Source organism: Pelodiscus sinensis, chromosome 2, assembly GCF_052426305.1.
Source record: "Pelodiscus sinensis isolate ZL-2025 chromosome 2, ASM5242630v1, whole genome shotgun sequence".
NCBI classification, from domain to species: Eukaryota; Metazoa; Chordata; order Testudines; family Trionychidae; genus Pelodiscus; species Pelodiscus sinensis.
In genome coordinates this window covers 220,040,655-220,056,420 of record NC_143053.1, presented here as the reverse complement: position 1 = coordinate 220,056,420, position 15,766 = coordinate 220,040,655, and the positions used below count along the sequence as shown (strand labels likewise).

Sequence of the window (15,766 nt, the reverse complement as noted above, 5' to 3'; positions counted from 1 at the left end):
AGGGATGGGAAGCCTTGGGGAGGGTCTGTATGTGCCCTGGAGTAGAAGGAGGGTTGCATGATGAAGTACGAGTGACCAGGTCAAATCTGATCACTACTAGGATCCCATTCACTGGTTTGCAATGCCTGTTGGTGGGAGCCAGACCCTTCCCCTGGTGTCAGGTGCTACTGGGGATATGCTTTTTTTTTCCTCTCATGTTATTCTACCTATGCAAAATATGTGGGACTCTAGTGATAGCGTGCTGCTGACAGTCACATACCTGGTGGTTTTGGTCAGTTATAGGAAGAAAACTTGATCAACAAAGGTCAGAAGTAGGGATATATTTTAAGACACAATGAAATGGTCAGATTAGAAACCTTAAGACAATATAACCAAAAATTAAAATTTTCCATTATGGCTGAGCTTAAGTCCTAAATGTTGCCATGCAACTCTCTTTGAAGTCAGAGGTGCATGTATGTAGAGTGGAATTTATCGCTTCTATTCTTGACTCACTGTAAGTGTTATAGCCGTTACTCCTGGAGGAATTTTGTGACATTGTCAAATGCAGAATTTGTGCAGAGTTAATGTTCTCCACAGAATTTCATTTTTCTCTGCAGAATTAGTGCTACTCGGTGCCATTAGGGGCTTCTAGACCTAACAGAGTCCTGCTGTCCAGCTCACAAATACCTGACACAGCTAGAGGGTAATGGGAATTGGAGGGTTCTGGTAACTGCAGTTCTGAAGAAAAGAGTTGGCATGCAGCAAACTCTGTAATCTTGGGACCCAGCATCAGGCTGTTTTTCTGTCTGGATCCCTGGGCTGCAAAGGAGGTGAGGGGCGGAGTAGGGGGTGTGGGTGTATGGACTGATTGGGTACCCCACAGCTGGGTTTTTGGAGGCAGAGGTTGTAGGTGTCTAAAACTGGAGAAGCAAAAGTTTGGTTTTTTTCCCCTCAAGATGTGCCCAGACACATCCAGAGATGCCCCCCCCCATCCCCCCCCAAAAAAAAGTATTACAGGAAAACAGGAACTTTGTTATCATAGGTGGTTTTGTAGCTCTCTACTCTTGGGGGGGGGGGGATCTCTTTTGTTGTCTGTATTGTTAGGGATGTTAAAAGTTGGTTAAGTAGGTAACTATGTAACTGCTGAAAATCTCAGCAGTTACACACTGCAAGATAAAGCTTTATGCTGCAGAACCTACAGTAAAGCCTCCCGGCCTGACTCCAGGGAGGCCACTTCCCTGCCACAGTGACGTCTCCTTGCTTTTGTCCACCCGGCTCCCACAGCAAAGCTGCCTTTCTGGGAGACAGCTGAATGTAACCGACACCATTAACTGATGAGCATAAGCTTATTGGTTAGACAGCTAATCGGTTACACTCTAATATCCTTAAATGTTAGATATACTTGTTGACAGGTATTTTGAAATTAATTACCAAAATAATTGAAAATGGCATGATTATACTGTGCTATGAGAAATAAAGTATCAGAATTTTAAAATATTTTATGCAGAATTATTAATTTTGGGTACATAATTCCCCCAGGAGTAATGCCTACACCTGTGAGTAGGTCAGTTCCCTTTATGGCCATAGTCTGCATTTTTTAATTCATTGACTTCAGTGGGAGTATTCTCTTGCCTTGTGTAATTGTAAGCTTGTGTGCATGCATATGCGCACACAGGCTCTGGAGGGGTGTAGATTGGCTTGTTTCCCTCTGAATCCATCTAGAATAATAGGGTTTGGGGTTTTTTAAAACAAATAATGCAAGTACACCTGCTGTGGTCTAGGACCAGCCAACACTTATGTGAATGATGCCTTTGAAGTCATATGTGAAGACTAGCTAGGAAAGTAGGTGGTGGAGAATCAAGCCCACAGTTTGTACAGGCTAAGTCAGCATGCAGCGTAGTTTCATGTTCTCTGTCTAGCAGAATTTATTGCTGCTGCTCTGTTGAAGTCTTTGTCTGGCCTCTGACATTAAAACAGGGGTCTCCAACCTTTTTAAGCATGAGATCACTTTTTGAATTTAAGTGCAATCCAAGATCTACCTCAAACCCAAATACCCTGGCCCCACCTCCTTTGTGCCCCTTCGCCGAGGCCCCACCTCTGCTCACTCCATCCTCCCTCCCTTCCCCACCCTTCCTCACTTTCACCAGGCTGGGGCAGAGGGTTGGGGTGCAGGCTCTGGTCTTGAATTAAGGGATTTGCAGTGCAAGAGGGGCTCTGACCTGAGCTTGGGACAGGCAGTTGGGGTTCTAAGTACAGGCTCTGGGAGGGCATTTGGATGCAGGGTGCTTGGGGCTAGGGCAGGGGCCTGGGGTACAGGAGGAGGTTCATGACTAGGTTAGGGTTTCAGGATGTGGGCACCAGCTGGGCACTGATTACCTCAGGTGGCTCTTGGATGGTAGTGCAGTGGGGCTAAGGCAGGCTCACCCCTGTCCTGACCTTGCAGCACTCCCAAAAGCAGCCAGGAAACTCTATCCCAAGTCCTGATGTGCCCCCTCTCTGTTCTGGGGAGATAGGGCACAGGGTGGGAGAGGGGACATCTTGATATCAGCACCCCTCCCCTGCCCTGCACAGAAAGCAGAGACGCCTGAGGGGACAGCTCCAAAGCAAAGGGCAGGAGATGTGCAGTAGTCTGTGGGGGCAACTGAAGTGCTGGGCTTGATAACTTCTTGGCCAAACCAGTTAGGATCCCCAGTCAGAGATTCAAATATCTACCAGTAGATCCTGATGGTGACCACTGCATTAAAGTATTCAGTGTTTTGTTTGCCAATGAATTTGTGCTTTCCCCCCAATGTGTAGTTTATATTTAAATATGTATTAAAATATTTAGGTGTGTTTTGCTTGTTAGGTTATTATTTACATTAAGCAAAGCATTTTTAAAAAGTGTGCTGTTTACCTTTAAAGGAGATTATTTTTTATGTATACCGTAACACCTTTATTCAGAGTGAGTGCCATTGACAACTGTGAAATCTTAGCAAGCGAAGAGTTATAAGAAAACTATAACTTCCCCCTAACTGCTTGTTTGAGCCAACAAGCTTTATTCCTGCATCAGCATGTTGGCTCCCTGGAACAGTAGTGGGGAGAAACGACAAAGAGAAATTCCACTGAATAGTAATAGGGGGGAGGGAAGAGAGATGAAGAATTGTCTCTGTATATAGAAATTTTCCATGAAGCACCATCTGGTCTTCATAGATTTAATGCCAATGGTAAATTGGCCCAAACCATATGCTACTCACAAGCTACATAAAACTTACTGTTTCTGCTTAAAAGATGCACATGAGCTGTAGGACCAGTCTTAAAAACTGTCAATTTCTTTTTATCCATCAAATTATTAACTATCTCTGCATACTAGTGCCTAACAAGTGTAGCAATTCATCTACAGTTTAGTCAGGGATGTGGAGGATTTGTGATGGTTGTCTTCTGTTGTTTTGTGAAGGATGGGAGAAAGTTGGTTGCAATGGGAGAAAGTTGGTTTCATAGACCTCACTCAACCAGACAGGAAACATGAGTCTGCCCTCCCTTAAATGTCTTTGTGTCCTTATTCAGGCTGAAAGTCTGGCTGCAGAGAAAGCAAAGGCTACTTGCCCAACATTGATGGGGCAGGAAAAGGGAGGAGCCCTGGCTCCATTGTGCTCCAGCTCCTTATTTGCAGGCCAGAATATGTAGCTCTGCACACTGAAGAGAGTAAGTTGCCTCATGAAAAGAAATGAAGTAATTTATTCCCCATCCCATTCCCATGAAAGAAAGAGGGAGCATGGGGTTGGGATGGGGACTCCTTCTCTGTACTTATCCTAGTCCAGGACAGCTGTGATCAGTGCTCATCCAGGGCAGAGTGAAAAGTTGAAATGAAGAATAGTGAGATTTTTTTTCCTTTGTCTAATATTACAGCTGTCAATTAATCACCGTTAACTCCAGTGATTAATAGTGGAAAATATCATAATGCAACTATATACATTGATGTGTCCTTGCCTGGAATACTGTGTACATTTGTGACTGACTTATCCCAAAACAACAGGAACAATAAACAGTTCCTCAGTCTTTGGCCACCACTTGGGGGAGAAACTCAAATGTATCAAATATCTATTGATGAGCAATGACAGGTAGATATAAAAGATGAGACCTTTAGCCCAGCCTTAGAATAAGGAGGAATACACACTGGGCTTCCCATCAGGTTCTCACCCAAGGCCCTGCAGAACCCATCCTTAGCATTGATATGAGGCAGTGTATGTCACTCTGTGAGGATAGAGTGATTGCCATTAAAAATTCAGCGTTTTCCAGCTGTCACCACACGATGGTATCTGATGTACCAAAGCTTTCTCTATATTTAAAATAAAGGTTTAACAATTGTCCAGTAGTTGGTACCTGGTATGCTTCTAAAGCTCTCTGGCCCTCTCGAGGGAGAGGCCTGCTGGTGTTTTGTGTTACACTGACCAGTTTGTATTCTGGAGGATAGCCAACAGTTAGCAAAAACAGGTGGGCGAGTAATGTGGAGGACCGGCAAGAAGGCTGGCTAGCCTTATGCTTTGTACGCCCTTTTGTTTGCTTTCTTTGCAAGTACAGAGCTTCCTTTTGTTGGGAAAATGTGAGCAATCTTGTTCTGCTGGAATGAAAACTGAGCTTTGCTCACAGTGATAAGAGTGTAGCCTCTGTTAGCTTTTTGATTGCTGTGCTCTGCAAGCACATAATTAGCAGAAGAGCTTTTAAAGAGGCATTACAAGGATTCCATTTGTCCCAGAGTAGTGTGAATAAGGCAAGCTGAACACATGTTCCCCCTAGTGAATAACTGCAATAATGACTCCTGCCTTAAATGTGGATTTGGCTGTGGATATCAAATTCCTCATTCCCAATAGTTATCCGGTTATTGGTGTGATGATAGGCTTATGTATAAACTTGATGATCCTGAGTCTCAGAAGTGTTAAGCACTTCTTGTTCCAATGGAATTCAATGAGAACTGCAGGTGCTCAGCACCTAGATTTTTGCAGAGATTGAAACAAGTGGCATTTTAAGGAATTTCTTGAGCAGTCAGCCTAGTGATTTTTGAATCACAAAACTTACATCACACTTTTGGCTGGGTGAATTATATTTTAAAATAAACTCACACCAGAAAGGAGGATGGTACATTCTGCCCTAGTTTTTCTCTCAAACTCTTGAGGACAGAAGCCTGTTCCTCTCTTCCTCTGTAGTCTTACACATTCCCCTTCCTGAAAGCCTCCTTACCTTACCCTTTAACTTGATTCAGAGTAATGATAATTTAATCTATTTATGTTAATGTCCAAATGTCTACCACTGCTATTGTGTAACCTATAAAATACCAAAGATGTTAACCTTGCTACTAGGCAGGAATATACATGTGTCTTTGGGGTGTTGAGACTGTCCATAAAAGAAGCTTATCTTGCACACAGGTCAGGTCTGCACTACAAGGTTAAATTGACCTAAATTATGCCACTCTAGCTAGGTGAATAATATAGCTGGAGTCGATGTAACTTAGGTTGACTTACTGCACTGTCTACGCTAGGGATTAAATAGTGTAGTCAATTAACCGATAAGCAAAAACATATAGGGTTATGTTATAGACTACATGCATTTCTTACCACCACCACCACCACCCCACTAAATTTTTTAGCAGGCTGGCCAGCAGCCCAGCTCATGCCGGGTCCGGGACCTACCCCCGTTGTGGCTCTGCATTTAAAGTGTATTAGGAGATAGGCTCAATTCCAGTTCACACTGGGTGCGGGAGCTCAGACCCTTGCCCCCAGACAGGGTCTGCTGCCACCCCGCATGGCTGCTTCTTTATCAGAGGCAGTTGCACAGGATGACAAGCAGCTGGTCCACAAGAGGAGCTGATTTTTAAACTGGCTCCCTTTGTGGACTAGCCTGCTCTCCTTGCTGCTGCTGGCCCTGCCCCCTGGGGACTATAGAATAGCCAACTAACTGATAAGAATTCATGAGGTTACTCGACTATTCAATTAACCGATATTTAACATCGCTCGTCTACACCACGCTGGATAAATGGGAGAAATTCTCCCACTGACTTACCTTATGCTTTTCATTCCAGTGGAGTAACAGTAGATGGGAGAGTAATCTGCAGTCAATTTAGTGGGTCTTCACTAGACCTACTAAATCAGTGTTTCCCAAATGGTATTCCGTGGAACCCCAGGGTTCTGTGAAGCGAAAATAAGTGTTCCGCGAGAAAATTCCATTATAGTAACATTTTATGATTTAACAATTTTTGTGTACACATATAAAGTGATTTTTTTTAAATATGTACAATTAAATTAAATGTTGATCTCATGACCTTGTTTAGCATTTGTTTATTATTATCCTTACTTATTTGTGGCCTACTTTTTCCACTCCATATATTAGACTTTTAGTAGGGTTTCTGCAAAATTCTTTTGAGTTTAAAAGGTTTCTGTGGCCAAATAAAATTGGGAAACACTGCACTAAAACAACCTACCAATCTTCTGGTAGTGAAGACAAGCCCTCAGACACTCTGCTGTTTTGGTTCCAGTTTTTCAATCTGCCTTTTTAGATGTCCACAGTCTCCAATTACTCTTGTATGCTGTCACTTTTAATAGTACTTGTTCATTTTGCATTTAGCATCATGTCTTTGAAATGTTTTTTTCCAAGCCAAGATGGTTTTATCATCAAGCCTGATCCTGCAGAGAATGATAGAAAATTGAGGTTTCACCTGTGGGCAGTGTCCTTGATTGTTGTTTCAGTCACAGACAGCAGTCACTCTACTGAAAGTTAATGAAGCAAGGACATTCCCTATGAGATTGTTGGCTATGTTCTCAGCTTCTCATTCAAGGCTGTTGGAGGAACAAAGTTCTGCAACTAGAAAATAACCTGGTAGAAGATCAAAAGGAAAATTGGTAGCTTGGGAGAGCTTGATACATTTTATTCCTTGGACCTAGTAGCAACTACTTTGGTGACCTTGGGCAAATCATTTCAGTCTCTGCCTGCCTATGACAGTACTTCCCTACATCATAGGGGTGTCCTGTATATAAATTCATTGCTATCGATGAGGTGCTCAGATTACAATGTTGATGCTGATGTTGTGTGAAATGACAAATTATTCCTACTGGGTCCTCCCTTACATCATAGACAATACTAATTTCCCCTCTACCTCTACACTCCTCACCAATATTGAATGTGATTTCTAGCTACACATTCAATATTGTGCCAAGTAGGAATATGTTGATGATTTTTATCTGTATGTAACAGTTTATCAAATATTATGTGTCATGAAAAAAAACTTTTACTGTATCAACACAAGCTCTTTGCTGAAACAAAAATTATGGTTTACAAATATTTGATTATGTAGGAGAAAAATGTATGGTTTCTTTTAAAGATATTGTTTAATATTCATTTTGGATTTCCCTAATTGGTTCATGTAACTAATTTAAACTACAGTAGAAATCATCAGGACCTTGAGGTTAATTTTTGTTATATTACATATAACTAATGAAATCTCCTGAATGTGTTTTACAGTGATATTCAAATTTTCACCTTTCTCCCACCACTACCACTTCTTCCTCTAATTCCAAATTTTATTTGGCCACGGAACCCCTGGGTTCCACAGAACACCATGTGGGAAACACTGTTCTAATTCATAGTGACATCATAAAAAGGGTTTAATTTCAGCCCAGACACACTGATAACCATTTTGGGGAAGAGCTAGTCAGAAAACAATATATAGTTCTCTTGAAAACGTGCTAGGTAACTTCAACAGTTCCACTTCCCCTTTGTTGGAAATATTTATAACTTTCTTTTGAGAATGAGAAGGTATTTATCAGCTGAAGTACATGGGTTAGTGTGTATGTTAATTTTTGATAGCGGAAGTGTATGAAATACTCCAGTTTTATTTAGGTTTTTTATTTACTGTTCAGTTTGGCACCCACTGGTGGAAGTAAAAGTCGTCCTAGAACAATATGAATTTGCATGTGTCTTTTGAAAACCTTATTATTCAGAGAGGCATTGTAAAATTACAGCAAAACTGTCAAATGTTCTATCTGAACTGCAAAGATTTCTTCCTAAGGTGCACTATAGCTCAAGCAATTTCCTCTACTTGCAATAGCCCTTCAAAAGGCTGAGAACATTCTGTTTCAATTTTTAAATGTACAGTAGTTTGAAGCACAGTAACCCAGTGCCATTCAGGGAGAATGGAGTCAACTCTTCTTAAGCTTCTCATTGAGGTGTAGTACCAGAGTCGAGGGGAGAGCAATAGTTGGTCGATGTATTAAGTCTGTGCTAGATGTGATAAATCAACTTCTGCTGAATGGATCATTTCCAGTTGTTCTGATCCATCCTGAAGACATATCCAGAGATAACTGTCAAAGAAGTAAGTGTTAAAGACCAACAAGTCTGCCATGTCTTTAGAATTGTGTGACTTATAATATTTAATTATAAGTTTTAAAGCAAAGGCTTTTTTACAGTCTTTTTCCCTAGTATATGTACTGATCTCATATTCAAAAAATAAGACTCATTCTTTTGGGTCTTGTGTTTTACAGGGACTTGGTTGAAGAGTAGTTTAGGGCTTGTACAACAGGAAGGAAATCAGCTGACCTGGACATACATTGCCCCACAGTTGGGTTATTGGGTTGCAGCCATGTCTCCTACTAACCCAGGTAAGATTGAATTGAAATGCATTAGAATTTCCAGTAATAAATAATCAAGTAGTCATATATAACACTTATATTTTTCAGGATTTCCTTATCCGAGAGGCCACATGTTGATCAGTCATGGATTATTAAAAAACGAAAAGAGCAAAGGGTTAATATATTTTTGGGTGAAGGGAGGAATTTAGAGACTCTAAATCACTTGCTTTTGAAACTTTATAATAAAGTATTCCTCACTGTGGTGTCACTTGTCACCCCTGTTCAGTAAATTAATGGCTAGTAAGTGAGGTACGTTCTGATATAATTTTTTCTGTAAATTCCAACAATTACTAAAATGTTTTTTATGAAGTTTCTGAAATAGATCCACCTGGAGCTATTACAATCATAATTTAAAGTCTTAATTGTTCTTTTTATAGCTTTTGAAAGCTTGTATTTTGAAATTTTGTCCTGACACCTGTTATAAACTCGTTGACTTCATTGAGCTTGCACCAGGTGTAAACTAGGGTGGAATTTGTCCTTACATAAACAAAATACCAGATTTTGTACTGGTTGACTTCCCTTTGTAGATTGTTATTGGTTGGCATTCAGGAGGCTATTTAAATAACATAGAAATCAATATAAACTATCTGTGATGTATATGTGCACTCTTGTTGAGGCTATTCACAGTGTGGCATGATAGTCCCCTCCCCCCTGCTTTTTTTGTTTGTATTCCCCTGCTTCCAATAAAAACACCGGGCTTCTTTGTTTAAACCAAACAAAACCACCTCCTTGGAGAGGCTTCATTCATTAGGTTTTGATAAGTTCCGAACAGAGGTAGTATGCTAAAAATATTTTGTCCTGACTACACAAACAAGCCAAACTATATATAACATACAAACAAAGCAACCTACTATGTAAGATTAGTTCTCAGCTCTGTCAAAATAGATTCCACGAACCATCCTTAGAATTTGGAGAAAGATTCCTTCTGGCAGCTTTCTTTCCTTAAGCGATTTATTTCAGTTTATGCTACAACAAAAAAAAAAAATTGAAAGATCCAGCTTGACCCAGGGCTGAACAAGTGTTTAGTTACAGGCATAGACAAGGATAAACTGTGGTTGTGAATTTAAAATAATCTTATAAAAAATTAATTGTACTTTAAAAAATATGGGGCAGATGTTTTGCTTGCATGCCTTTGAATTTAATGGTATGAATTTGGTCTTGTATGTCTAAAATATTTGACCTTATCAGGAGTTTTGATTGACCATATAGCTCTTCCTTTAGGGAAGAGATTCTGCTTGTTCTCAGACTTTCCTTTCTTCTTAAGGCTAGGCCAGCGTTTCTCAGACTTTGTCACAGTGGAACCACTCTTTAAGATTCTCATGGACCATCTCCCCTCCCATTCAAATAACATCATGTAGCAAATAAAACAACAGATTACGTGGATAAGTAACATCAGGAAAGAATGAATGAATTAAAGACAGCGAAAAAAATACAGTGTTGTTGTTGGATTGATTGATTGATTGGTTGATTGGAAACAAGGAGAATCATCACTGTGTTCCCAGCCAGGTCTCCAAGGACCTCTAGCAATGGCTCTTGAAGCACAAAGTGCTTGAAGCACAGTTTAGAAACCTCTAGTTGAGAGCCTTAACATTATTCAAACAGTTTGAGGGGTAGCCATGTTTGTCTGTAACTTTAAAAAACTTAAACAAGTGGCCCTGTAGCACCACAGAAACTAAGCAAAAATATAGATATCATGAGCTTTCGTGGGCCAGACCCACTTCCTCAGATCAAATAGTGGAAGAAAATAGTCACAACCATATACCAAAGGATACAATTTAAAAAAAAATGAACACATATGAAAATTGTATCCTTTGGTATATATGGTTGTGACTATTTTCTTCCACTATTTGATCTGAGGAAGTGGGTCTGGCCCACGAAAGCTCATCATCTAATAAATCATCTTGTTAGTCTTTAAAGTGCTACATTGTCCTGCATTTTGCTTCAGCTACCCCAGACTAACACGGCTACATTTCTATCACTATACCTATATAATTCTGTGAATTCCCATTACCTCTGTCTGAAAACAAAATTTGGCTCTATTTCAAACTTGTGGGAAGGATCTGACAAACCAATGAGATTACACGTACATAACTGGGAGTGGAAGTTTAAATGTGTGTCTTTCTCTGCAAGTAAAGGGTTTATCAACAGTTCTTAAAATCTTTTGTTTTCAATGTGCTGTATTTAGCACCTGGCTTTCAAGGGGTGCTTAAACCCACAGTTCCTATTGACTTGAACTGGAGATTTGAGCAACTAGTACCTCTAAAGATGAAGCCCTTAAGGTGCCACATCTGCTATTTACTACAAAGTGATAAAATTGTGGTTGAAAAAAAATCTCAAAATAGACAGGAGAGGAAAAGCAGTAGTTCTGCAGCAGGCACTCCTCTGGCTGAAATGACTACAGCGGCTTCTGCTCTTCATCTGTGGGAGGCTGGGGCACTGTGGTATTACATGGAGCCAAAAAGCAATGCTTAGCATAGCATGCTGTTCTTGCATTCAGGGATTTCCATAGAACAAACTGCTTGGAGTTGTTGGCATCAGAACCATCTGTAATTCTCTCCACATCTTTCTCAGATATGGCATAAACAGACACAGTAGGCAGGGAGCACCTAATGGCAGTTTTGCTCACTTACCTTCTTCTATGCTGTCAGGATGTTGTCATGACTGACCGTTAACTTGCCTCTCTTTGTTCAAAGGTTGAATTAAGTCTAAACTCTATTTTTTGGCCTTCTAGGTCCCACAGTAATACAGGACATTACCAGCTATCACACAGTGTTCCTTTTGGCAATTCTAGGAGGGATGGCTCTCATACTTGTGGTTTTGCTGTGTCTCCTTGTATATTATTGCAGGTAAAGTGTACCATTTTGTCATTCAGTTTGCATTTAGAATGTAAACATTCCTATTTTCATGATAGTGAAATTATGTGCCGTTTTCTATTGACAACATTTTACATTTAAAAAAAAAGAAGAATTAAGCAATTCACTGGACTTAAAAGGAAAGAGGCAATGAGATGTAGTGCTTCCTCACGTGGCTATTTGCATATAGTGCAGGCTGTATTCCCCATGTTAGGAAAGGGGTTGTATGAAGCGTGGCACCAATATAACTTAGTTTTCTGTAGATGATATTTTAGTACTGTAGATCAACGAGAAGATGGGTGTATCTTGAGCCATAACACTCTCTGTTCTGCTGCTCTATGTGAGCAGTTTTCAACAATTCCTATTCTAAATGAAAAGTAAACCTTTGTCAGTGAATACATGCAATTGGGCTATCCTGTTCCAAACACTAACCCAATTTGTTTAAAATTAAGTGCTTGAGGTGTTCCATAATGTTTGCTTAATTCATACTGATTCCTTTTTTATTTAACTTTGCTACTGAAAGTTGAGCTTTAATTATTGCTTAAAAATCCCTTGTTATTTCATGCCTGCTGATCTTATAGATGTACAACAGCCATACACATTTTTCCTTTTTGTCTTATGGCATACTATAGGAGGAAGTGTTTGAAACCACGTCAGCACCATAAGAAACTGCAGCTTTCTACAGCATTGGATGGTTCTAAGAAAGATCAGTCAACCTCTATGTCCCACATCAATTTAATATTTTCCCGAAGGGAGTCCGAATTTCCTGGTGGGAGATCTATTGCCAGCAATGGGCACACTGAAAACTCAGGCGCCAAGGAGTTAATCAGTGCTGTCCATATGGAGATGGTATCTTCTAGTGGAGAAGCAGATTTGCACACTCCTATGCTCAAACATTCATACAGTACCTCACAGGAATTTAGTTCCCGAGAAGAACTGCTTTCTCATAAGGAGAAAGACAAGATCCGAATCTCCTTGGAGAACCTTACACCTAGTGGAACTTTAAGAAAAGACTACCATAAATCAGTGAATACTTTTGCTTCAAAATCAAAGAATTCCATTGAAACATCAGAAGGATATGAGTCCCCTGTCAAAGAAGATTACAGGAGAAGTTACAATGCTATGCTGTCTCAGCCCTTATTTGAAAAACAAGAGAGAGAGATTCAAGCATCCATAAACCATATTTCTTCAGGAAGTAAATATAATATTCAGGAACAAATGTACCCCTCCCCTTCGGCCCCTGAAAAAGAACTGCTAGACTGCAGACCTGCTGAATGTATGATGTCTCGTTCTGTCGATCATCTTGAACGACCTACATCTTTTCCTCGACCAGGCCAGTTGATTTGCTGCAATTCTGTTGACCAAGTTAATGACAGTGTTTACAGAAAAGTATTGCCCACATTGGTCATACCAGGTCATTTCATGAAGTTACCAGGAGAACATTCTTATATAAGCCAATCACTGGTTGCACCAGCTGACCAACAGATTGATATTGAAAGACTTCAAGCTGAGCTTTCTAACCCCCATGCACAGCTTTTTCCACATCCTCAGCAGCAGATACAGCCTCAGCAGTTATCATCACAAGCAATATCTCAGCAACATTTGCAAGATGCAGGTGCAAGTGAATGGAGTCCACAGAATGCTTCTATGTCAGAGTCCATATCCATTCCTGCCTCACTTAATGATGCATCTCTGGCTCAAATGAATAGCGAAGTACAGCTCCTTACAGAAAAAGCTCTGATGGAGCTAGGAGGTGGAAAGCCATTGCCTCATCCTCGGGCATGGTTTGTTTCTCTAGATGGACGTTCAAATGCTCATGTTAGACATTCATACATTGATCTCCAAAGAGCTGGAAGGAATGGAAGCAATGATGCCAGTTTAGATTCTGGTGTTGATATGAATGAACCAAAATCTGCCCGAAGGGGAAGAGGAGATCATTTGCCCCTGCAACATACTCACCAGCCACTGAAGGAGAACCATAAAAAAGAGCCAAAAGTTTCAGAGAACACAGCTTACACGCAGCTTGTGTATTTGGATGATATGGACCAAAGTGGCAGTGAATGTGGAACAGCAGTTTGCAGCCCTGAGGACAGTACCCTAAGGAGCCTATTGGATGGAGCTAGCAGGAGAAGTGGTGTTCAGTTGCCCAGCCTGCAGGAGGAGACCATAAAAAGAACTGCAGAAACTGCAGATGACCCACTAACTAGTCCTGAACATGGAACATCTGTCCATGATGAAGATGAAGATGATGATGAAGATGACCAAGGAGAAGATAAAAAGAGTCCTTGGCAAAAACGAGAAGAAAGACCATTGATGGCTTTCAATATAAAGTGAGCTATTGCAAATCCACCTTTCTGTGGAGTATGAAATTGCCAAATATTCTTTCTGTGGAAGTACTTAATTGTATGTGGAAGAGAAAAGGAAAATCTGTGGCAGGCAACATTGAAAGAACTTTAAATGCATTACTGTGTAAATGTTAGAAAAGAATTAAATCATTACTCTGAAAAGTGATTTAATGGATGCCTCCAGTGAGACAGCCGTAAGAAGTGTGTGACTGGTATTCCATGTACTTGATGTTAGTCATCAAGGATGTTGAAAATACTGACAAAATTGTTTTGGCAGGTTTATGACCTCAAATCTCTTTTGGATTGGAACAGGTGAAACTTTGTTACATTTTCTTAAGCCAATTTTATCATGATAATGCTACTGAAAGGGTATCTTAAACACAACAATTTGACACTTGGTGTCTAAAGTTATGCATTATCTCAAAGGAAGGCTATGCATTGCTGCTTTTTAATAATATTTTGCTTATACTATGCTTTTTTATTTTTACAAGTTGGTTGTAAACATTTTACGTCTTTATTATAATCTGTTCAGCAATTTGTTTTAATGTAAAACTGCAGGAAACTTGAGTAGCATTCCCTTGATATTGGAGCCTTTCTATGAAACAAAACTGAATTTTGTGTCAGCTGCAAGCCCTCCAGTTCTAGTGTCATTAACTCCAAGTGCCTTTTTTACAGTAACAATGAACAGTCCCTCCTTTTTTCTAATTCCTTTTAATTAATCTATTTGGATTTTATAAATTTCTGAAATTATACCTTTTGTTTTAAACTGCATGCCACCAAGTGTCCCAGTTGTGCAGAGCATTTCTCATTTCAATACAGTGTATTCTCTAGTTATCATGTGTACTGTGGATTCTGTTTAGCTAAGGTAGACTAAAGGACGTTTTAAAGGCCCTGATGAAGCCAAGAAGAAAGTTTAATTGACTGTATATGTGGTTACTTTCCTCTGGAACCTATGAGCTAATCTAGCTTATATTACGTGGACTATGGACCGAGCAAGTGGACTGAATGTGCTTTAAATTTTGGGGAAAAAATTATGTACTATCCAAAAGTGCCAGAAATACTCTTCTGTGCTTTCTCTTTACAGAGCTGCTTGGTTATCCAAAAATTATTATTGAAAATAAACTTGAAAAAATTAACCGTGTGGGGATTTCTCTGTATCAGGAGTCTTCATGTTGTTAAGCAGGCAAAACTATTTTGGGTCGTGTTTTGTATTCATTCTATGTGATTCATTTATTTTTTAAAAATCTCTTTATTATTAATTTACCGTTCATTTAGGCCCCTATTCAGGAAAGCATTATTATCTAGAAAAACACTTAAGCGTGTGCTTAAGTCTCATTGAAGGCAATTGAGGTAAAATACTGGCCCTACAGTTAGGCCAGGATTTCATCTTAAGATTTCAGAATGTCCTTAAAGTTAAGTGTGTGCTTAATTGCTTTTCTAAACTGGTCCTAAGGGCCGAGGTAAAGAAAAGAAGATCTATATCCTCCTCTTTTGTGGATTTCTTCCACTAATTCAGTTTATTGTATGTATTTAGTTCAAGCATTTCTAATTGCAGCAACTCTTAGTAGTTATGCATTATGTAATCTCTTGAGGCCTTTAGAAAAACTTTTTTGAATTAAATATTTCACATTGAATGCTTTTGTTGTGATTCAAGCCTGGAGATGAATTATAAAATAACTGTACTAGAAATTGAATATTAAAGGAACTATATTTGTGTGTTGTTAATCACATTTCAGGACCCATCTTGCTCTTTTGAAGTTTGTGGGAATCTTGCCACTGACTTCAAAGGATGCAAGATTGGAGCCTATGATGCATATTGTGTGACCAGGTTATCACACTTTTAGGAAATCAGTGGGCATTTATCATTTTTCTAAGGCCACTTTTAACACCTTCATGACTAATTTGACTACCACATAAAACAGATTTTGTTTATACC

General features: G+C 39.7%; 1 protein-coding gene across 3 annotated transcripts in view; it reads left to right on the top strand.

The window, feature by feature from the left end:
* FAM171A1 (family with sequence similarity 171 member A1) overlaps positions 1 to 14,966 on the top strand; it is a 139,333-nt gene extending 124,367 nt beyond the window's left edge. For all 3 annotated transcript variants that reach the window (XM_014571731.4, XM_006119484.5, XM_075922445.2), the window contains 3 exons: positions 8,487 to 8,603; positions 11,365 to 11,479; positions 12,118 to 14,966. In XM_014571731.4, the coding sequence (XP_014427217.2) occupies positions 8,487 to 8,603; positions 11,365 to 11,479; positions 12,118 to 13,819 (1,934 nt within the window). In that variant the 3' untranslated portion in view covers positions 13,820 to 14,966. The remainder of the gene's footprint in view (positions 1 to 8,486; positions 8,604 to 11,364; positions 11,480 to 12,117) is intronic.
* The last annotated feature ends 800 nt before the right edge of the window (positions 14,967 to 15,766 follow it).